At 44.8% G+C, this 24,062-nt stretch overlaps 1 protein-coding gene across 6 annotated transcripts in view; it reads left to right on the top strand.

The window, feature by feature from the left end:
- Positions 1–24,062, top strand: part of KLHL32 (kelch like family member 32) — a 236,107-nt gene that overhangs the window by 125,097 nt on the left and 86,948 nt on the right. For all 6 annotated transcript variants that reach the window (XM_075597508.1, XM_075597504.1, XM_075597505.1 and 3 more), the window contains 2 exons: positions 8,457–8,564; positions 10,501–10,599. In XM_075597508.1, the coding sequence (XP_075453623.1) occupies positions 8,457–8,564; positions 10,501–10,599 (207 nt within the window). The remainder of the gene's footprint in view (positions 1–8,456; positions 8,565–10,500; positions 10,600–24,062) is intronic.

A 24,062-nucleotide genomic window follows, 5' to 3' on the forward strand; every position in this document is an offset into this window, starting at 1 on the left:
TCATTTTAATATTTTAATTTAGAAGAATATAGGTTCAAGCACACCAAAAGATGAAGAGATCAATGGCTTAAAGAAGTCATAGCAACATGACTTCTTTACGTCGTTAAAATGACCTTTTTTTCCAACCCACTGATCTTTTCATCTTTTCGTGTGCTTGAACCTGTATTATGATTTCTATATCTTGACCAGATTTTTTGTCTTATCATCCAGCTTAGTTACCTGATTTTTTTAAGACCCCAAGGGGCACCCCAAGTTGCTGGATCTGATTTTTTTTCCTGTTAATAATATGTAGCCCTGTTTCCCCCCTCTCTGGAAACATGTTGCTGCTACTGATGTCTGTGGTGTGGTCATACCTATGTGGGTCCAGGAGAGCTGAGTGTCCGCGATGTTGTGGGGCTAACAGGACAGGCTTTCGGTGATACTTAGGTTCTTTACATGTGGTGACAGCGCCTCCAGTCACAGCAGGATGCAGTATAACTGCAGGCAGTCCCTAGCATGACAGTCTTACTCCTATACTTCAGGCTAATAGACTGCAACTCAGCAAGAAGTATATAAACAGGATCTTTATTTGATGCAGCCACTGCAGGATGGTATGACAGTTTTGCATATAGTAGAGTAGGGGTTTCAGTCCCTTGGATGGTGCTGGCCAGCAGGTATTGTGATGAGGCCTTGTGCTAAGCACAGATCTTCACTCCTCCACCCATGAGGGGCTGAAGGGAACTCCAACAAACACACTCCTCTCCCCAGTAGGGGCGGTGGAGAACTGAATCCTATAATTTAGAACACCCTCCCTCATGCAAAAGGGGAGGGCACAGGGACAGCACCATGATAGGCTGCCACACAGACCCAGTGTCACCACCTCTCCTGCCACTCAGGGAGGCTGCGTGAGGGGAGGGGGAAACCCCCACAGGATAGCCTGTCACTGTCTGTACCTAGTAGAACTTACGTGACAGGGAGGCAGAAAGATAGCTGGACCAGCCATGGCTATAAATATTTTCATTTAAAAATAAATAATATTTATATTGACTAACTAAGCTAATTTTACCATTGGGTTATCACTTCAAGTTAGGCTCAGTATGTGTATAAATACTGTACCATGCAAATAAGATAACACACGAGTGCAAATTCCCATTTTTCGTTTTACCCAAACCTTTGAAAATATACTACTGCACCGACACACTTTATTCGAGCAAATACCCAGTATGTACCTGGCAGATACCTGGAATGCGCCGCTCCTCACCTCAGACAAGCCCCGTTGCGTTTGCCTTCCCAGCCTGGGTTCATGCCTGGCTGACGGGCGGCTGATCTGTTAAATGATAATGATTAGGATTTAATAGGCTGCAATGCTTCGCGTGTCTACCAGATGGCATAAATTCATGAATTGTAATGCAGTATATATATATATACTGTGCAGTATTGCAGCCAGTGGGAATAAAATGCTTCAATCCCTGCCTGGAAAATAACCCAATGCACTCGGGCAGAAAACAGTCACAAACCTCAATACACCCGGGTATACCCGAATTCGTGGGACTAGCCAAGCTCGAATAAAGTGTGTCGCCAGTGTAAGATTGTGTAAATGTCAGGATGAGAGCAGAAAGCATGGAAAGAGTTTTTTATATAACCATCCTCTGATTTTATTGCTTGATTGTGTACAAGACCTAGGGCTCTATGCAGTAAGCGCCGAAAAGCCATTTTTCGCCATTTTCTCGCCAAAATTGCCTTCCCGATTCAGTAAGCACCGATAAGTGGGAAAATCGACAATTGTGGTTGCCGATAAAAATGTATCGGCAGCCGGGTGCCGATAAGCCACTTTTCGCCACTTATCGGCACTTTTTGAAATTGGCTGAATTCATGTAGCCCCGATCAGCAGCGAAAAAAAGAATTGAGATTTGAACGCCAATCCGTCCCACCAACTAATGTTGGCAAGTTGGTGGAGGAGAAGCATCGGAAAGTTCGACACTTTGAAAAAATCAGGCCTTTTTCCTGGCTGGGATTGATGCCGTGGTCTCCGGAGCTGATACCAGCACCGGAGCCCCCCGGCATGCATCCGAGGCAGGAAAAATGCATGTAAAGCCCACTTCATGACCTTAGCGGCTAACCATGGGTGAAGGGGGTATTTGGCCCTTGTTGCTTGTTTAGGGCTTGCGGGGGGGTTGCGGGTGCACTTAACCCCTTCACGACCGTAGCAGTTAATACCACTACGGCCATGAAGGGGTTAATCCCTCCCACTACCCACCCGCAAGCCCTAAACAAACCACTGTTGGGGCCAAATACCTTCACCCACCCCCGCTACCCACAATAAAAAAATACACACACAAGAGACCCACACTAAATAAATATATATATATATATATATTATATATATATATATATATATATATATATATTACCCCAACAACCCCTATACTCCCCTAACATACACATATATGCACATCAATGATACTATAGGCCGGCGGGGCCCTCGGGTGTTACCCGCAGGCCTGCAGTACCAATTACATGCCCCCCCCCAATTAATGTCAAAACACATACATACTTATAAATAAATAACCCCCCCCCCCTAACACATACAGTATAGTAATGGGCACAATTACTATTATCCACAAATGGATAATAGTGCATGTGCCCATTTTAAATACATTAAGAACAATAAATACATTAAATACATATTGCACTCACCCATGTCCGGCTGCCACGATGAAGGCCATCCTCATCTTCATCCTGCCCATGCCCCCTCCGATGCTGCAAAAACAGAAACAAGAATAAAAACATCCAATTTAATGTCCCCTAACCCCTTAATCACCATAGCGGTTATTAACCGCTACAGGCATTAAGGGGTTAACCCACCCTCACCCACCACTCAGGAGGCCTACATACCCTCCCCCACTAACCCCCCACCCCGTGAGGCCTAACCACCCTCACCCACTACCCACAAGGGAGGCCTACCTACATACCCTTGGGGCCAATATCCCCTCCCCCCACCCCCAGTACCCACAATAAAAACAATACACAGCCCCACAATAAACATCATTCTATTTATTAAATACATAACCCACCCCCTGTGCCCCCCCATAAATACATGATTTATCCTTTTACATACAGGGTTCATACCCCAGCCCCACGCGAGTCCCCGGCGGGCTGGTGGGTCACCTGACAGACCTACAGGGTACCAGCAACATGTTTCGCACAGGTTCTGGAGGCCTGATGGTGGGTCCCGCCAAGCGCCATGGCCCCCAGGTGGTCTCTGCGGGTCACCGTGGGCCACAATTGGGTCACCACGGTAGGCCCGCGGATGTCTGGGAGCCCCGGGTCAGACCCACAGGTGTCTGAGGGGCCTCGGCTGGTCCTCACGGGGGTCTGGGGACTCACTAGTGCTCACTACGGGTCCGCAGTGCCCCCACAGATGTGGAACCACCGGTTCTTCCCCGCAGACTACGGGTCCGCGGTGTCCCCACGGATGTGAGGCCACCGGTTCTTCCCCGCAGACTACGGGTCCGCGGTGCCCCCACAGATGTGGGACCACCGGTTCTTCCCCGCAGGTGTCACCCGTGGACCACCAGCATGATACCCGTGAGAAACCCGAGGATACCGCAGGTGGTCTCCAGAGGTCTCACGCAGAACCAAGGAACAAACCCTGAATGTAAAATAAATAAACCTGACCTATACATTCAATACATACACCCCCCCCCCGCCCCTAACACCTACAGTATCTCGAAAGCTCGCACAAATAAAAGCATTTCGTTAGCCACAGAACGGTATCATCTATTTATTTTTTGATTATATATATATATATATATCTCTGTATATATATATGTGTATATATATATAGTTGCATGATGAAGCCACGGTACAAATGAATGGGTGAAAGGTGGGTATCGGGCCAGTGTGGCTTAATCCCTTAATTACCTTTGCGGTTATTATCCGATAAGGTGTTTAACTGTTTTGTTGGATTATTAATTATGTCAAATGCAAATGCTGTTCTGTATAAATGCGACTCTGTATGGTTTTCTAATATCTACCGAAATTACACCCTTAAAAGGATAATTGCTGAGATTGAAAAGAAAACATTTTGTTTCTAGGCATTTGTCAAATTAGAAACATACAAATGTTACAATAACATTCTTAAGAATTTGTATAATGCACAATTTTCTCTAATTGCAGAATTATACCATAGATTAGACAATTGGTGGGAAACATGTAGCACGGGTGCTGCCTGTGGTACCTGCGGCACACAACTGCTGGCCACCCCAGGTTAGATACCACTAAGGATTCCTCTCTAAACTGCTATTCACCTACAAGGACAAGATGCATGTTATTATGACCCCAGAGGAAAGTGTGGAAGAACCGAAATATATTGGCCTGCTCCGACTTGAGGACCCGGAGTCTCCTCCAGATTATCATTCTCCACCTTTGTCTAAACCACAACGCCCGGCATGGGTGAAGATTTTGACACCGAGAAAAAGAAAGCTTAAGCCTACCTGAGTCTCTGCGGCTGAGCCTGTCATTGGAGAGATTCGTGGATGCATTCTGGAATGGCTTTAGACCACAGCGTCACCTACACTGGCTGTGGAACAGGGAACTCCTCAGTGATGCCCCTCTGGGGGTCTGACTTTGTTTTGTCCTGTTTTTTTTAATGTGGTGGGCTTTGGTCTGGGAGCCCTTGAAGCTGCCTGTGATCATGAAGTGCTCCAGCAGTTCCCTTCCTTGTTGCACGTTTCTGCATTCATATATTCCCTCATTTTCTATGTTGTTTTTCTTTTTACTTTTTGTGGTTTTGCTTCCCACACTAAGGCCCGTAATATAGTGGGTGCGCGCGCAGCACTTATAGTTGGCTGTGGTTAGCCAGCCATTGTATGCTAGGGCTGCGCGCGCGCATGGCAGTGAGCATGGAGTCGGCCGATAGGGGGGAAGACTGTGAAAACTATGTTTTTTGCGCCGCTACCGCTCAGTCTGCAATGTGTGTATGTATGTGTGTGTATATATGTATGTGTGTATGTGTGTATGTGTGTGTGTGTGTGTGTGTGTGTGTATATGTATGTGTATGCATGTATGTATATATACGATATATTTATCAAATATTGCACAATGTTAATAAATAATTTATTCTTACATGTCTTTTTTTTAATGTTTAAAATATTATATAATACACACACACACACACACACACACACACACACACACACACACACACACACACACACACACACACACACACACACACACACACACACACACACAAACACACAAACACACACAGCTTCCCCAGTGATACACAAACACACAGACCACTTCAAAGTGACACACACATACACAGCTTCCCCAGTGATACACAAACACACAGACCACTTCAAAGTGACACACACACACACACACTGACAGCTTCCAAGTGACACACAAACACACACAGAGAGACAGCTACCCAACGACACACACACACAGTACCCGCTCACAGCAGCACGGACCCTACACACAAAAAGTGTGCATCACATGCATGAGCTTTCGCATAGGCGCGCGCACCCACTATATTACTGGCCTTAGACTGCCGTGAGCGTTCACTGTCAGTCTGTTGCCTGCTCCTCCAGTCCCTATTCTCTGCCATTGCGGTTCGCTGCACCCAAGTGTCCATACAGGTTTATCCTGACATAAAACATGGAAAACGGATCCCTCTCCTTTCCCATAGCTGCTTCCCCAACCCACTTAATCCCCTTTTTTCTCCTTTACTGGATTGATTCCTTTTCCTCCACCCTTAAACCACCCTGTGCCTTTTCATTACCCGAGTCCCCCCGCCTCCCCCCCCTCCCCAATTTATCAACACTTGCCCAATGGTACTGTATCTGTGCTTAAATACCTTTTGTATTCATGATGTCTGGTATGTATTTGTATTTCAGTGTGACATTTACATGCCTTTATCATGCTTATATATTTTATACTACTTTAGACTGTTATGTCACTTAACATAACGACTAGTGCTGTTGGAAGCTAAAAGGTTGATGGTATAATATTCCTGCAATAAAGCCATTTAAGAAAAAGATATGCTATTTAGCAAAGATTATCACCTGATCCTTCACTCTTCCTATCCTCCCATGAAAAATGATATGGCCACCCTCTTCCACAAAAAACTAAATTTCAAAGTGGATAAAGTTAAGAATGACTCTTTAGGCAGATATCTAATCATAACGGCTCTCTTGATTCCACTCATCTCGCAATTGAGAATCATGAAACTTTTTCCAAGGAATTTGTACTGCAGACAATTCTCCAAGTCATCATCCCCCCTAGAGGTCTTCTCTTTATCTAAAAATAAATAAATTTGGTTGACACTTGGAGACTGGCAAACCCCACTTCAAGAAATGTCACTTTTTATTCCCACCCTCATAACAGCTACTTACAGTAGGTATTGATTACATTTGTATTGACCTTCAAATCAGCGATAATATCTCATCTGCCTCTATTGTCTCATCTGACTGGTTTGACCACTACACAATTATAAACAAGCTACTGTAGATGGCCTTGCAACAAAACACAAAGCTAGAACATGGTCCTTAAATGAATCTTTATTAGTGAATCCCCAAACAATTAAAACCGTAGCTAATGATTTCAACCAATATTTTGAGCCCATCCAAATGTGAGGTAGCGCTACCCCTGTAGATGTTGGTGCACGTTGGGTACCTGCTTGGGTTCTCCAGTACTCAGGTGCTGCTTGACACTTTGTGTTGGAGCAGGTCCTACATAGCGTGGCCTTCGACACAATTCTTCTCTCTCCTAAGGGTCCTGATCCTCCTTGCAGTGTGAGCTCCAGTCGGAGGGTCTCACCCAATGTCTCAGATTCCTGTGGCCTGGTCCCAGGCTGCAGAACTCTACATGGCTGGCCGCCACCGGCGTAGTTCTAATAATACTGGGAAGAGTCCCTATCTGGGGTCTTCCCTGCAACACTCCTCTATGGGTGTCTCAGAGCCTAACTGGGGCCTAGGGGCAAGGTCTTGGCCTAGTCCAGGAAGCACAGCTCCCTGGACATTACCTTCTTCCTTCGCTCCTCCGTCAAGACTGAAGCGTGTGCTCCCCGCACGTGGAGGATATCCTGTTCCTCTCGCCTGCTCGAATCCCATTGGCTGGGACAGTTCCATGTGGTCTTCCCTCCCACCTGAGGATTCTGGGACATGTAGTCTTGCTGCTGCATATGCAGAGCCATTCTAAGATGGCTGCCGCACTCCTGACACTGCGTATGTGCACCTCGCACACCCAACGTATGCGCAACTAACAAAATGGCCACCCCTACACTCCCGATCGTGTGGAGCTCTGGCCTACCAGCTGAGCATCTCCCCGACACCGGAGGCAGGGTAAGGGGACTCAGCTACATTAAAAAGTAGGGCTTTATATGCTAAATTCATTTTCTTGAGAACAACATATTTTCACACTTTTCATCAATCAGATCTGTCAGTTTTACGACTTGAAAGAAAAAAAAATCTTTCTTGTGATGTTTAAACTTTACCTCAAAATGTAAAAGACCTCATAACTTTATTCCTATATGACATGGAATAAGGTGATTCATATCAATAGGTTCAGGTGAGTTTTCCAAGTGTAACAAGACTCATTTTGACCGGCATGCTCATAAATTTGAGTGACAAATCTGTCCCTTGCCACCTCCTAAATATGAAGCCTTATTGTATCTATTTCATTGCAACTGGAAACAATTCACTCCCCGCCCCATCTCTCCAACAAATATATAACAAAAGATGGCATATCGCATATATGGAAAAACTCTCTTCTTACTTTAACAATCACACGTCCAGGCTTTTGGGATTCTGGGCCCCTTGGTTCATTTATGCTGACGTCTCTCCACACTTAGACTACTGTTAAAAGAACCACGTAGACTTATATGTCTTACTTCCTTTTTGATGTCTTATTGCTCTGACTTGACACATTTCTCAATGTATAAGCACAAATGATCCCCTGTCCACTCCCTCTTCCTTCCCTGCGTACTCCCCTCCCCCTATTGCCGTTATTACTGTACCATTTTGTCTATAATAGGTTTCTTTCTTTATTTTATAGTTGTAGATATATGTATAAACAGTAAGAAAACAAACAATTATCATTTACAGCTGAATTATTTTAAAGCTTAATCTATTTTAAAACTAGCTCAGCTGTTTGTTAAAATGTGTACTCTAGATTTTGCCCACAAAGACAACTTTGTCTTGCAATACTGCTAATGTATTCCAATGTTTGCAAGGGGGTGGGGGGTGGGGGGGAACGTTATATTCCACATGTGTTCAGCAAGGCATTCTGTGTTCTACTGTACATGCTATGCAGTTCAAAGATGTTCACGTTTACATACTTTGATTATCGTACACAATATATTGTGCTCAATGGGCACATGCAAATGAATGTGTATCAAATTATACATTTATCAAATAATCTCTTGTTACATGTTTAATGATTCTGTATATTTATTTCCTTCTTTGTAGGCAATGTTCAGTTTATGTATGGTTGAAAGTGAAGCTGATGAGGTACATTTACATGGTGTCACCAGCATTGGTTTAAAACAGGCCCTGGATTTTGCCTACACTGGACAGGTATAGTATTATATATTGCTTAGTTTTATTTTGAAGTCCAATTAGTAAAATAAGTAAGAATCTTACATATCTATCTTCAAATGACTGTCTAGTTTAATTTGTTTGACTTGGACCAATGCCAATGGTGTAATTGTGACCTCATCCTCAGCTCGATCGTGTTGTGGTGGAAAGTTAGCCATTACCACATTATTTGAAAACTAAGGGCAATCTCTCCTCTTAGTTTAGCGCTGCGCAATCTTTCCTGCTCGCGCCCCCTCCGGCTTCCATCCATGCCCACGCCCCCCCCCCCATCTCCCTTTTACCCGGCTCCCGGCGTCAAATGACGTCGCGGGGTCACGTTGCCATGCCAACGTAACATCACATGACCCGCTGCGTTGCCATGGCGACGCATCACCGAAGAGAAGTTGAGTTACAGAGGCCTCATGCGATCCCCTGGCATTAATTTAAATGCCTTGGGGGAAGAGCGCGGGACCCCTGCAACCGCCTGCGCCCCTCCTGAATAATCTTGCGCCCCCAGTTTGCGCACCGTTGTCTTTGTTCATAGATCATTAGTAACTTCTGAGATAGCTCGGTTTCCTCAAGGAAGGGTTGAAAAGCTCTGCCCTACACATTAGTATCACTCCCTCATTTGATAACAGTAGATGATTGAAAGATGTACATTGCTGAGAAGATAACAAAATATAAAAGGAGAAAAGAAAAAAAAATTGGGAAAAAAGTAGACAAAAATACATGTTTTTGTTATGAAGAGCTTTCAGTTATATTTTGGTGACTGGAGCATTGACAGATAAAGCAACTTTCCCTTGATCACATTGAGCAAGTACAGGTATACCCCGGTTTAAGGACACTCACTTTAAGTACACTCGCGAGTAAGGACATATCGCCCAATAGGCAAACGGCAGCTCGCGCATGCGCCTGACTGCATGTCCTGATCAGCAATACCGGCTCCCTAACTACACCGAAGCTGTGCGCAAGCGGGGAGATTATAGAGTCTGTTACAAATGTGTTATTTACATCAGTTATGCACATATATTACGTTTGCAGTACAGTACATGCATCGATAAGTGAAAAAAAGGTAGTGCTTCATTTTAAATACATGTTCGCTTTACATACATGCTCTGATCCCATTGCATTCGTTAATGCGGGGTATGCCTTTAATGGGTTTTGAACTTGATTTACTGTACCACCTTAATACTGTAGGTTACATTTTCCAATACATCATATTGTTAATTTATATAGACATGTGTAACCAGGGTACCCTACTTATGCAGGAGAGTATAATTTTTTTATTTACTTTCATTTTATTGCATGTTGAATTTATCAAAGTAGAAATACGTTTTTTTTTAATCAATATATGAAATATCTTTAAAATAGCAACATTCTGTTTTTAAATATCACTTAAAAAATATTTTAAGGATTGTTTATGCCACAAATGCCATAACAAAGCAGTGTGAAAAGTATTGCAAAGTATACTGTATAACAGTAAATGCAATATTTTTTATAATAATTATTTGTAATCTTTGGAGCCATCTAGTGGTACCCTAAGTACTGTTCCTGCTGCATTGTACTAGAAAATAAAAGACTACATTATTGGTCATTCTAGCGCATCTCTGCCATTAGACACCTCTTAGCACTAGAAAATACCTTCAATTTGTGTTAATTCATTGTTTTGTTTCTTAAAATATCGTTCTGTTAGGAAATGGTCGAGAAATTCAAATATATAATAGAAGAACACAAAACAATATATTTACTTACTACCAATATCACAAAAAGGATCAATACAACTTCTGATAAAGAGCAATTAAATTAAGTTAGATAGCTTTGGACTGTAACTGTCCATATGTTGTATGCAGTTGCCCTCTGTTTCTTTGTTTAATGGCATTAAGCATGGAACTTAAGAAGACGTTTTTCCCTTTTCATATTCTTTGTTTTTCTGTAGATTCTCTTGGAGCCAGGTGCAATACAGGATGTATTGGCAGCTGGGAGTCACCTGCAGTTGCTTGAGCTCTTGAATCTATGTTCTCAGTATCTTGTCCAGGTAAGAGTTGTCCGGTTTGGACATAAATCATGTCTGAGCCTAAATCAGTCTCACTCACTCTCCTGGCTTCCTATCAAATCCACCATCTCACACTCAATTCTCCTCCTCACTTTTAAAGCTTTACACTCTTCTGCTCCTCCTTAAATCTCAGCCCTAATTTCTCGCTATTCACCATCCCGACTCTTGCGTTCTGCTCAAGGATGTCTTCTCTCTTTCCCTTTGTATCTAAAGCCCTCTCCTGCCTTAAACCTTTCTCACTGACTGCCCCGCACCTCTGGAATACCCTTCCCCTCAATACCTGACTAGCACCCTCTCTATCCACCTTTAAGACCCACCTTAAAACACACTTGCTTAACGAAGCATATGAGTAGCTCTGCGTCTAATACTATACACCTGATACATAAAGCTTGGCCCCTTGCTGATGCACTTACCAGAATGCCCTCTTACTGTCTCTGTACATCCTCCATACTTACCAATTAGATTGTAAGCTCTTCGGAGCAGGGACTCCTATTCCTAAATGTTGATTTTTAAGTCTGAAGTACTTATAACCATGATCTTTTATTTATGTTATTTGTTATATGATTGCCATGTGTATTGCTACTGTGAAGCGCTAAGTACATTAATGGTGCTATATAAATAAAGACATACATACAGTACATACAGTACATACATAAAAGGACATATAGGACAATAAAAAAATGTGTTGACTATGAAAGTATTTAAGTGACTCTTTCATTTTGGGTTAGCCTTAATGTTACTACTTAAGTAATAATCCCTGAAGAACAGGGCATTAATGGCCAATAATGCCCTGGCTGGAAGAGTTGAAGGCCCGAGGCAAGCTGCCAAAAATTCCGGGCCATTACTGATTGGATAATGCCCAGAATTTTAACCAATCAGAGAGCAGGGATTTCAATAATGCCCTGAATTTACCAGCTTTAGCCTATAATACGTCTTAATGTAGTCAGAAGCTTTGTATATCAGAGCATTCTTCTGCTATTTCTTTTTTTCAATTCTCTGTTAACAGTTGCACCAACCTATTGTCCTACCAACCCTTACAAGGACATCTACAGTATCTTCCTCAACTTCAACAATCTCAGTAACATGCAAACAATAATGGATTTATTTTGATTCTTTGCAAAACAGTATGTAATATGGCGAGAATATTTTTCTCTGAGTAGGTCATATTACACACCATATATACTGTCCTTTTGTCTACGTTAAGCAAGTATACATTACATTTCCTTTTTATTTAGTTAATCTTTTTACTATTTTCTCAAGGAATTACAGTAACTAAACTATGATTCACCAAGTCACAACTTATCTTTTCTGAAATTAGACAACCAGAAGGGATCTTGGTATGGGTCGCGTTCAACTATCATACAAAATTGACAACGTAAATGATCTCTTTCTATAACAGATCAAATGAAACCTTTGTTGGATTCTTCTGAGCCATAGTAGATGTGCACTTTGAAGCCACCCTCGTGTCCCCCACACTCTGAGAGTTTTATTCCAACAAATATGGGGATATCTTAAATGAGAAATGTCAATCAAAGCTAACGCCATATTTGTGCTAACAAAAATGTGCCTGTGGGATCTTGTGAACTAGAAGTTTCAAACACAATATTAATGTAAATGTACTGTTTATGCAAGAAGTGTTTACGGAATTAAGTTTCACAATACTCCTCATAAACAATTTTACCCACATAAATATGGAAGTACACTTGATTGACAAGGACGTTGCCCTCTATCAGTCAATAGTGCCTATATATTTAACCCCCCAACAGAAAATAAATATAAATCTGATATTTTGGACAATTGTGCATGTAGTTTCAAAATATATATGCAAACAGAACACACATTTCCCGGCTCTTAATTTTTTAGGTTACCCCCATAAATCCAAACATCTGATCATAAACAAGTAACCCCATACTTTAGCACTTAGCATGTCTAGTGCAATGAGCAAGTGGAGCACTCCTTATGATGATCAGATATATGGGTTTACCATGGTAACCCACACAATTAAAGTGGGTAACAATCCTCTATTTATTATGGGTGTTCCCCTAGAAATAGAATTTTTATTGCTTTTTCAGGTGGTGATAATAGCCTTCTCCACCAATTTTGTTCAGTAGGGAGGAGGTACTCTTTATGATAACTGCTTTTGATGATCATGGAGAAATAATTAACAAAATAACACCTAAAATCAAGAGCAAGCAGGGTCCCCTCTTGATTTTGGGAGATTGGGTGACCTCAAACAAGCAAAATAAAAGTAATCCCCTCACAGAAACACCAGACACACACATACACAAACACACACACAAGACACACCACATAAATATACATATAGTTATATAGTTGCATAGTAGATGAGGCTGAAAAAAGACATATGTCCATCAAGTTCTACCTTTGTTACATTTCGACGAAAGATACTTATCCTATATTTGTATGTAACCCCCTTGTTAAGAAGGTTGGAGTTTATCGGGCCCCGCCCTATGTTGCCATGGCATCATGACATCACAGAGAATAGATAGGAACAGAAACCTTTAAATTAAGATCCCCAAAAGAAGGAACATAGTCCTGAATTAAGCAAAAGGAATAACACAGAGGGCCTCAGGGAAAAGGGCTCCCGGGTGTCTGCGGATCAGCTGTAGCCGCAGATCTGCACTAATATTCTTTATCAGTCTGTATGGAAGTGGCAGTTCCCAAAAAGCCAAAATGTATTGTACCATGCAAGAAATACCCACCCGGATTTCTGTAGAGGCCTAGAGTAATCAAATTTATACTGATCATGATCCCGAAGCAACAAGGGGGGCCGGGTCCTATACCTACATAGAGCAACTAAGTCCATGTACCTCCATTCAAGTGTTAAGAGCGGACACTGATGGAAGAACCGTATTCATGTATGTCTGATATCACATACAGCGCAATGTTATCAATATGTGTATGAGCAATTCCTGTGCTAAGAGACACAAATAAATGACAGTTGTACTACGAAACTTCCTGGCGCCCATTTTTATAAACCCTTCCTACCTCATTGTCCAGCCGTCTGAATCCAGCACCCTGAGTCAAAGTAATCTATGTTGAGTAGTCAACCTTTGCACACCAATGTAAACTCCTTACGAAATGGGCAGGGAGGGTTACATGTATTTAAAGTACTTTGATCCAGAGGAAGGCAAACACAAAACCCCAGTGAAACATTATCCAATGATGTCTCATACTTGTAAGGTGAAAACATAATTTCTTTCATGACTCCAATAATGGCAATCAGATTTCTCCCTGGATCAACATCTTTCCCGTGCTTACTTATTTTCTATAGAAATTTCTATTTCATGTGTACCTATGGGGACGTTGCAGGACTGTCCCTCTTGACCCGTGGACACCGGCAGGTGATATCTGATTCTAAGAGTTTTGTGTGCCAGACCTCCTCTTTATATTACTTATTTTGTATATCCATTGTCGCTGAAAAATTGAGTTCATACTTTTAGGGTAAGCGATTTGGTACAGAACTTTTATTGTAATCAGCTGTATGCAAGAGCGCATTTAATGCGGATCAAACATTGCGGTCTGACTAACACAAAATGCACTGCTGAGGGCTTTTTGGAGGCGCATGCGCGATGGTGAGGTGGATGGAAGCCTAAGCCCTGAGCTCCGTCCCCCACTATCTGCTAATAAACTGAATAACCAACGAAAATCCAAATAAATCACACTGAACTTTCTCTCATAACAAGGGGAACATGAGGATGAGCCAGCTACCGGTGCAAGTTTGACCGGCTCTACCGCGATTTAAAGACCATGCTGCAGGCGGAGATACAAGAGCTCCGCAAGGAAGTACAGAGCATGAGGGAGAGAACGGCGACCCTGGAGGACAAAACAGCGGCCACAAATACGACGGTGAAGAAAGCAGCCAAGAAAACATCCCAGCTGCAAGCGCAGGTAGCATAGCTAGCGGACCGGCAAGAAGACGCAGAGAACAGAGAGCGGCGCAATAATATAAGGGTGCGGGGAATACTTGAGGCAGAGACTGACGTCCAAGGCTTCGTGTCCCACTGGCTGGCAACTCTACTCCCGGATCTGCCGAAACAGGAGCTCCTGATGGACCGGTGCCACCGAGCGCTGCGCAGCCGCCCACTAGCTACAGAGCAGCCCCGCGATGTAATCGCCCGACTGCACTTCTTCCGAACACGGGAGGCGGTGTTCCAGAAGACCAAGTTGGCGGAGGCCTGCCAGTTTGAGGGCGCAAATCTGCAGCTATTCCAAGACCTCTCCCCGGTAACGTTAGCCAGAAGACGACAGCTGCAGCCGTTACAAGGGCCCTAAGATACCGAGCCATCCGGTATCTTTGGAACTTCCCGTTCGGCCTACTGGTCATCAAGAACGGGACGGCCTTCACGATCAAGGAGCTGGAGGAGGGAGAGGCCTTTCTCCGCAAGGTGGGGGCGAAAGAGGTAAAGGCCGCCAGCCCTACCAAAGAGAAGGCGCCAGATCCGGAGCGGCAGAAGGCAGAAACCCAAAGGAAGAACAGAGAAGCGAGGGCCCAGGCCGAGGATTAATAAAGATTCCGGGTCTATTTGCAAATGTTGTGATGAAGGTTCACTAAAAGTTCCAGTTAATAAAAATGGTTGAAGTTTCCAGGCATGGACTCCCCCAGTTTGTTATAACCCTTCCCGCTAAAAGTAGGAAAAGTCAGCCCACAAAGGCTTGAAAGATCGCCGCAAGCTGAAGAATAAAAAAGCAGAAACCCCGACAGCCCAATATCAAACTCACGGTTGGGTGACGCTGGACTCACTTCCAAATTCGTGGGAGCTGGAACGCAGGCAGGCAAGATGGCGCCAATGGAAGGCAAGGACATCATGGCGTGAGACGCAGAAGGCAGATCCAGTGGCGGGAAGAACGAGCGGGAAAGCGACCTTCCCCGCGGATGTCCGGCCCCCGAATGGCGCCGACCGGAAGTGCGTCACCGGAAATGGAGAATCGGCCATCTTGGTGGTGGCGGAGGGGCGAGCGCAAGTGACGTCAGCAGAGGCGCCGCACCAATATCAGCCTCGCGAGAGCAGCCTTCGAGAGCTGAAAGAGATAGAGCAATGGCGGCCAAGGGAGAATAGAGACCATAGGAGCAGGGGGAAAGAGAGAGGCAGGATAGAATAAGGAGGTGGTGCAAAGAAGAGTCAAGCACTGCCGGAAGAACAGAGACAAAAGGGAGGGGGAGGGCGAGGGGGAAGGAGCGAGGGGGAAGGAGCAAGGGGGAAGGAGCGAGGGGGAGGGGACAGCAGAAGACAGGGGCAGGGGGAAGGGGAGACGGTAGCAGGGAGGAGGGGGGGATGGAGGTAACAGGAGGGAGATAGCAGGACCGGGAAGAGAAAGAGGAGACAGGAAGAAAGTGGGTGAAGAGAGGGGAAAGGGGAAGGAGAGAAGAAGGGGAGAAGAGGAGGGAGCAGAAATAAAGAGGAGGGAAGAGAGATAGCGAGAACGGAAAGCGGCGGACTCAAACAGAAGCGGTTATTGCCCCCTGAGGTAATGGGTCCAAGTTGCGAGCGGGGAGGGACAGGGAGGTGGGGGGAAGAATAGATCCAGCTGGAAAACCATCAGGTTAAGGCGGCCTAGGGCCCCACAGTTACCGTTATTAGTACAGGTGTTAAGGAAGGAGAACAGGGAAAGAGGGAAGGGAAGTTCAGTTGAGGTACAGAGGTTATTTAGTTACAAAAGCTGAGGGATAAGGAGGTGGGGTTTTGGATCCATTCCCGCCATCGGCATGGGGCTCCGAGTGGGCACCGAGGGGCTTCGGCCCAGGAGGCTCACGCAAGTCCCCACTGGGCCAGCGGACAAGGGCATCGGATGGCGGAGTATGATCTTCCCAGACAATGCCCAGGCTGGATGCCCAGGAGGGGCAACCGTGGTGTTGGCAGGGGCTCGACCCCGGTCAGACACCAGGAGTTTATTAAAGTTTTTGATGTGTGTATGCGTGACTGTATCAATGTTCCCCCTTTGTGTTCCCCAGTGTTTCTTCCCCCAGGCAGCCGGAGAGTGGGAAGTAGGAATGGAGCAGCGCAGCTACAAGGGTCCCGCATGGAATAGCCCCCCAAGGTCAGATAGCTCACCGATAAGAGAAGAGATTCAACATCAAAAATGGGTAAGGATGTAGTGATATTATCCCACAATTTGAAGGGCTTCAATAGCCCCAGAAACGCTGGGTAGCCTTCAGGAACTATAAAAGATCAGACCCCGACATTATCTTGATCCAGGAGACTCATTTCTCCAAGGCGAACTCCCCCAAATATATCGACAGTAGATATAAGGTATGGTTCTCAGCCTCAGCCAATAAGAAGAAGAGAGGGGTAGCGATTCTCATTCATAATAGATTACCACTGAATGTTAAGGTTGTAAAAAAAGACAAAAACGGTAGATTCCTAATCATAATAGGCGACATACGTGGCCAAAGTGTCACCATAGCAAACGTATATGCTCCTAGTGAGCAAACGGGGGATTTTGTAGAGAGATTTTTCTCACCATTAAGTAAGCTGGCGCAGGGCTGTGTAATAGTAGGCGGGGACCTTAACCAGACGCTAGACCCATCTATGGGTAGATGCACACCGGGTGGCTACAGCAGATTAAAAGCACGCTCTGCATGGTCCAAGGGTCTGAGGGCAAATAACCTAGTTGACATTTAGCGGGAACAGCACCAGGGGGAAAAGGAGTATACCTTCTACTCACACCCACACGACAGATACAGCAGGATAGACAACCTCTTTGTATCCAATAGAATGGTCTCTCAGATCTCCCATACGGGAATCCATGATATTTCATGGTCAGATCATGCTCCGGTAGAGCTGTGGTGCACCGATCTGAGGCTGGACAGACCAGGAGTGACCTGGAAACTCAATGAGTTATTGATAAAGATCCCTGAGATTGAACAAAAGGTAGGGGATAAAATCAGGGAATATTTTAGTGACAACATTGGCAGTGTAACTTCACAGTCCACCCTATGGGAGGCCCATAAGGCGACACTGCGAGGTGAACTTATAGGGCTTGCGAGCAGGCGGAAAAAATAAAAATAAATTAAGATTACGCAATTACAATTCGAATTGGCCGACCTGTCCGCCCGACATAAGGGTGACAAACAAGCACAGACCCTGAAGGCCTGGCTGGATACAAAAACGAAACTAAATTTACTGTTGGCCTCCCGAGCCGAGAAGGAAATGTCCTGGTCCAAGCGGAAATTTTATGAAAAAGCGAACAAACCAGATACCCTCATTGCCAATAAACTTAGAGATAAAGTACAGAATTTCCACATCCAGACAATTCGAACCAAAAAGGTGACCTCACTTCTGACCCTAAACAAATTGTGGCAGAATTCAAAAATTATTATGAGACTCTCTATGATGGGGCGAAGGTTTTGCAGGGGGAGACTACGCGGGCGCAGCTAAAAACATTCCTGCAGTACGCACAATTGCCTAGATTAAGCAGAGAGGAAAGGGAAGCGCTACAGGAAGACTTCATAGGAATGGAGCTGATGGAGGTAATGAAGCCATCTAAAGCCCCCGGCCCAGATGGCTTCTCTAACCTTTACTATAAAAAAATTTGGAAAATTCTAGCTCCCCATTTACTCAAATTATTTAACTCCTTCTTAGCGGGTGCCCCCATCCCTAGCCAGATGCTCCAGGCATCCATCTCAGTGATACATAAACCAGGGAAGGACCCAGCAGACTGCAAAAGTTATAGACCTATATCATTGATAAATTCGGATACTAAAATTTTCTCCAAATTACTGGCTAACCGCCTTAATACGGTTATGTCAAAGCTGGTCCACCCCGATCAGGTGGGGTTTATTTGTGGGAGACAGGCGGCAGACAACACTAGACGGATAATAAATGTAATTGATTTGGCACAGAAGAAAAACATCCCGTCTGTAGCTCTAAGTCTGGACGCCGAGAAGGCGTTCGACCGGATTGACTGGCCCTATCTGAGAGAGACGCTCGGAGTGTTTGGAATAGGGGGGAGAATGATGGGCGCCATTCTGGCTCTGTATCAGGGACCGATGGCGAAGGTTAGGCACCAGGGCTTCCCGTCGGAGGATTCCAGATAAAGAGTGGCACCAGGCAGGGATTCCCCCTGTCCCCGCTTCTTTTCGCATTATGTATTGAGCCCCTGGCGGCACATATCCGCCTCAGCCCAGACATAGCGATACAGATTAAGGAGCAGTCACACAAGGTGGCCCTGTATGCAGATGATGTTATTTTAACACTGTCAAAACCCCTTACCTCTCTGTAGAATGTATTTAGACTGCTAGGGGAATTTAACAAGATCTCAGGGTTCAAAATTAATCAGTCAAAGTCAGAAGCCCTAAACATAAACCTGCCTAAGGTCACTGAAAAACTATTAGAAGTAAATTTCAATTTCAAATGGCAAGCCTCCTCTATCAAATATCTAGGGATCCACATTACAAAAGAATATAGCGCCTAATACAAGGCGAATTACCCCCGACTGATAAGGACTCTGAAGGAGGATCTCAGAAGGTGGTCGGGCTACGGAATTTCATGGATAGGCAGGATCCAGAGCCTAAAAATGAACCTTCTGCCAAGAATACTGTACCTTTTCCAGAACCTCCTGGTACAGGTGGCCAGAGAGGACATCCTCCGTCTGCAGTCCTCTATGGTTAAATTTGTCTGGGGTAATAAAAAACCACGCATTAAATCTAACACACTAATTCGACCAACTATAAGAGGAGGATTGGCGGTACCTTGTTTGTTGTCGTATTTCAGAGCGGCCCAATTAGCCCAAGTAATCCAATGGCACATGCAAATCTTCGCAGATGGGTTGAATTAGAAACACAGTGCTGTGCCCCTGTAAATCTACAGGACTTAATTTGGCTCCCAAACCGGGTATTTAAGACCATAGAGACACCGCTATCCGCAATGGGCAGTTCATTGGCGGTATGGGAGGCTACCAGATACAGGTATGCCCTCACGACGCAGCATACCTTGATGACCCCGTTTGTGGGGAACCCTGATTTCGCTCCGGGTCTGCAGAGCAGAGATCTCGCAATTTGGAAGCTAAAAGGCCTCACAAGGCTCCTTCATCTGGAGGGAAGGATTACAATAAAACCCTTTGAGCAAATTAAATCAGAAAAAGAGATGCCAAACTCTGAATTTTTTAGATATCTCCAGATTAGAGCGTTTTACACCAAAATTCCAAAATGCCCAAGGCGCACAAATTTTGAACAGCTCTGTTCAAGAGGAACAGATTCCACGGGACTCATGTCTAGGATCTATAGAGAGGTGGTCTGTCCTGCAAAAGACGAGGACACTAAACTCAGCTACAGGGCTAGATGGGAATCGGACTTAGGGGAGACATTAGAAGACGATGAGTGGGACACCATAGTACAGGCAGCGGCTAAAAGCTCTATATGAAGGAGAATGCATATAAGGTCCTGATGAGGTGGTACCTCACCCCAATGAGATTGGCGAAGTTTGTCAGAGGTTACTCCCCAGTGTGCCCTAAACAATGTGGAGAGCAGGCAGACTTGCTGCATGTGCTGTGGAGTTGCACCGCAGTGGCCCCATTATGGGAAGAAGTAAATAATTGGCTACAGAGACTGCTTGGTCGAGAGATCCCCTTGGACCCCTGGTTGTTCCTGCTCGGCAGACGCACCCGGGGCTAAGCAGTTCAGAACATAAACTAATTGCACATTTTGAAACAGCCATGCGGTGTGAACTCGCAGCATTATGGAAGCAACCAGATTTGCCCATGATCCCAAAAATTAGGAATATAATTTGGTATGTATGCCGGATGGAACAGTTGACGAGTCTGGTCAACGACACCGGCGCAAACTTTCTAAAAGTCTGGTCACCGTGGCTGGATCAGTCGGATATCCCGGGGGTGAGTGCCGCCAACATTCTGCTTTGATAAAACAAAATGCATTCTCCTCTGATGTGCCTGTCCTGACTCGGGGTAGGCTGGTAACTGGTAGGGCTGACCGGGTCTCATAAAGTGCCACGAGAGACGTAAAGGAACAGGGACATGAGGCTGTGGGCTTCAACGGATTGGTATGCGCTTTAGGAAGGAGATGATGGGCCCGCTCTGCGGCTTCCCCCCCCCCATCTGTAGCTGTCCTGTGTCGTTGATGTGTGTCTTGTTTGTGAGTTGCTTTACCCCGCAAGCCTGATTGGCGCAATTGTTGGAAAACGTGGGGGGGGGGGGGGGGCAGTTACTGAGTTGTACGACAGTGGGTTGTTAGAAAATTGTTTGCCTGTACCATCCACCCAATAAAAACCTTTGTTGGAAAAAAAAATGCACTGCTGAGATAGTCCAAAGCAGTCTAACTTATACCCTAAAAAGGGGCGGCCATGCATAATTTCATATGTCATTTTTGGCTATACATTTGCTATATATTTTAGCCGACTAAACACAAAAAAATTATTATGTCTGGCAAACTAATTTTCCCCCTTCAAGGCTAACAGCTGTGTAGCACATGTACCCCCACCCTCTGGGAGATACTGCTTCAGCTACAAGTGTCCATGGTGCAGCTGTGAGGGTCCAGGAGAGATGAATTGTCTGCAGTGATTTGGAGACCAGGATAGGCGACCTCTGACATTCTTTCAGGTGTTCAGTGCCTCCAGCTTCAGTGGACTCCAGGGTTTCTGGAGGCAGTCCCCACTGAAGCAATCATATGCACCCCTGCCCAACAGACTAGAAACTCAGGCAGGGTATGTAGAAAAGAAGGGGTTTATTTAGCCATCACTGCAGTTCTTATACATATAGCGGATGCAGGGTTCTCAGAGAATTCCAGGTCTCTGGATGGTGCTACAGTAGCTCTTTTAATGTGGAGCTTTAGATGTTTCTGAGACAGCCATCCATGACACAGGGAGGAGACAGGCCACACACCACTCTCTTGGAAGGGTGGGAGAGCACTAACTAACTTTGGCACTGCCTCCCTGAGGAACAAGAAGGGGAGGGCTCAAGATCTGAACCCTGATAGGCTACACACAGACTATTAGTCACTATCACCTCTTCCGTCACTCAGGGAGGAGCATGAGGGGGGGGGGTCAATTGCCCACAGGACTGCCTGTCACTGCCTAGACTGCTAAGGACTTATGTGACAGGGGGGAAAGAGAGGCAGGGTGGACTAACCATGTTACAGCTGTATACATCTTGCCTAACTCTAAAAAGAGAGAATTAACAGATAAGAACTCGATTGGCCCACCTCAGGAAAATAAGCATATATCTAACACCGTAACACAAAACATGGCTTTTCTTATACTTATGAACAAATAGGAGGATCCAGGGCACTACGGATTTGTAGAAAAGAAATTTATTCTAGGCACACACTACATTTCGAGCTGTACAAAGCTCTTTCTCAAGTGACTGGAGGAATTTTGGCCCACTCTTCTTTACAATGTTGCTTCAGTTCATTGAGGTTTGTGGGCATTTGCTTATGCACAGCTCTCTTAAGGTCCAACCACAGCATCAAGCCAAGGCATGGGGGAAGGCTGTGGTAGTGTTGTCAGTAGTAGTTGCCGAGGTAGTCTCGGACATGTTCACACATTACGGTTTGGTGCATATGAGCCCCAAACAGGGGAGATTATGGAAGCAATGGTGGCTGACATGGTGGGGGCATACAGGACATACTTGAAAACAAAAAGAAACTCAATGTAATTTTTTCTGTTAAAATATTTTATAAATAAATCAAATAAAATCAGTGACAGAACATATTTCGCTCCTGACTCTAACCCTCTAAATTACTGGATGGAAACAAAAAAAAATAAAAAATAAAATATGGCATTGAGCTGGCATGCATGGCATCAGAATGCCTCAGATGTTCACAAGCGAGTGTGGTATCTAAACAAGTGTTCAGCACAACTGGGTCCATCGTAACAGACCATAGAAGCAATCTGTCTAGAAGCAGTGTGGAAAGGATTGTATTCATTCAAATGAATGAAATTTCTCAAGAATATGTGATGCCTGTCTACATGTCACCATGTCCTGAGGAGAAAGCAGATTAAATTACAATACAAAATACAGATTTGTTTTCTTACTGGCTGGCTATGTTATTTATTTATTTACTTATTTATTTATAAAAATGTTTTACCAGAAAGTAATACATTGAGAGTTACTTCTCGGTTTCAAGTATGTCCTGGGCAAAGTTATGATAACAATACAAGACTACATTAAATGAACAGGGTTATACATTATATTTAAAGACATTTCATTAACAGTATATATATTCTTGGCATATATAACACTTACAGACCAGATTAAAATGTGACACAGCTTTAGGCTGCGCTTATAGTGCCAGCGACGCAATGTCGCGTCAAAACAAATGCATTGTCGCTGTCATCGGGGCTTATAGTGCATGCAACGGCGCGACCAAGCGACAGAGCTACCAAAAATCTGGTAGTAGGGGTTATTTTATTTTTTCAGCGAAGGTCTCCCCTTGTGACCAATCAGAGAGCTTCTTCGTCCCTCTGCCTTCCCCCTTTCTGACGTCACTAGGCTTGTAGCCAGCGGCGTCGCCTAAACTTAAATTACAACTATCACAATGGTGATGGGTGACTCATCGGTCGTGTCGCCGGTAGTATAAACGCAGCATTAGGTGCGTCTTCTAGTAGCTCGATTACTTTACTGCCATCTCGAACGGTCTAGCATGTTCCCATCGAACGGTTTGTCATTTTTGTTATCACAGTATTCAGAAAGAATCTGAAGCCATTTCCACAAGTCTCAAACCATGAGGCAGGAAAATGCCAATACCGTACACGACAGCAGCGATGGTACCTCAGCCTCTCTCAAAGTTCTCCCTGTGCGATCTGGCCGCAGTCTGTAACAGCTGCATAGAGCGCTGCATCTCCCTGCACAGCTCTCACATGCGATCGCACTGCATTTATTTATCTTTTAATAACAGTGTACTGTAGCAGGGGACTCTGGAGATGAACCGCATTGATTTCAGGTCTGGGAACCCCCTGCTTCCTGTGCCTTCCTCCTCAACTGGCGCAATATTGGAGGCAGAAGCAGCAGCAATAATATAAGCAGTGCCACCACTTTGAGGCACTTCCATCTTGGTGTAAACTGGCTAACTTTTAGTCACTGAGGCTGACCCTGACTCTGGTGGCGGATACCATATAGACTGGCTCAGAGAATTATGAGTTGGAGGAGAAAACATTCTCCAAGGTTTGCAGTGCCCCCTAACCCTTCTCAATTAACATGTTCATAAAACTGAAGGCTGTGGCTGTCTGGCTAAGGGTAAGAGTGAAAAAGGGCCCTCACCCACATCTTCTACTTTTTCCATTGTTGCTGACATTGGGGTGCTGGTTCTACTAGTGGTGGGGGTGGTGGTGGGGATTTGGGCATCCCTGGACTGCCTAATTTGAAACCAAGTCATGGGAGTACCCTGGAACCTTTGACCATGGTCTGCCTACCTCCCAGTCCTCTCCTCCTTTTCTCATTTCCTCACACTCCTTCTCTCTTCTCCTCCCCTC

Source organism: Ascaphus truei, chromosome 4 (assembly GCF_040206685.1).
Source record: "Ascaphus truei isolate aAscTru1 chromosome 4, aAscTru1.hap1, whole genome shotgun sequence".
Classification (NCBI taxonomy): domain Eukaryota; kingdom Metazoa; phylum Chordata; class Amphibia; order Anura; family Ascaphidae; genus Ascaphus; species Ascaphus truei.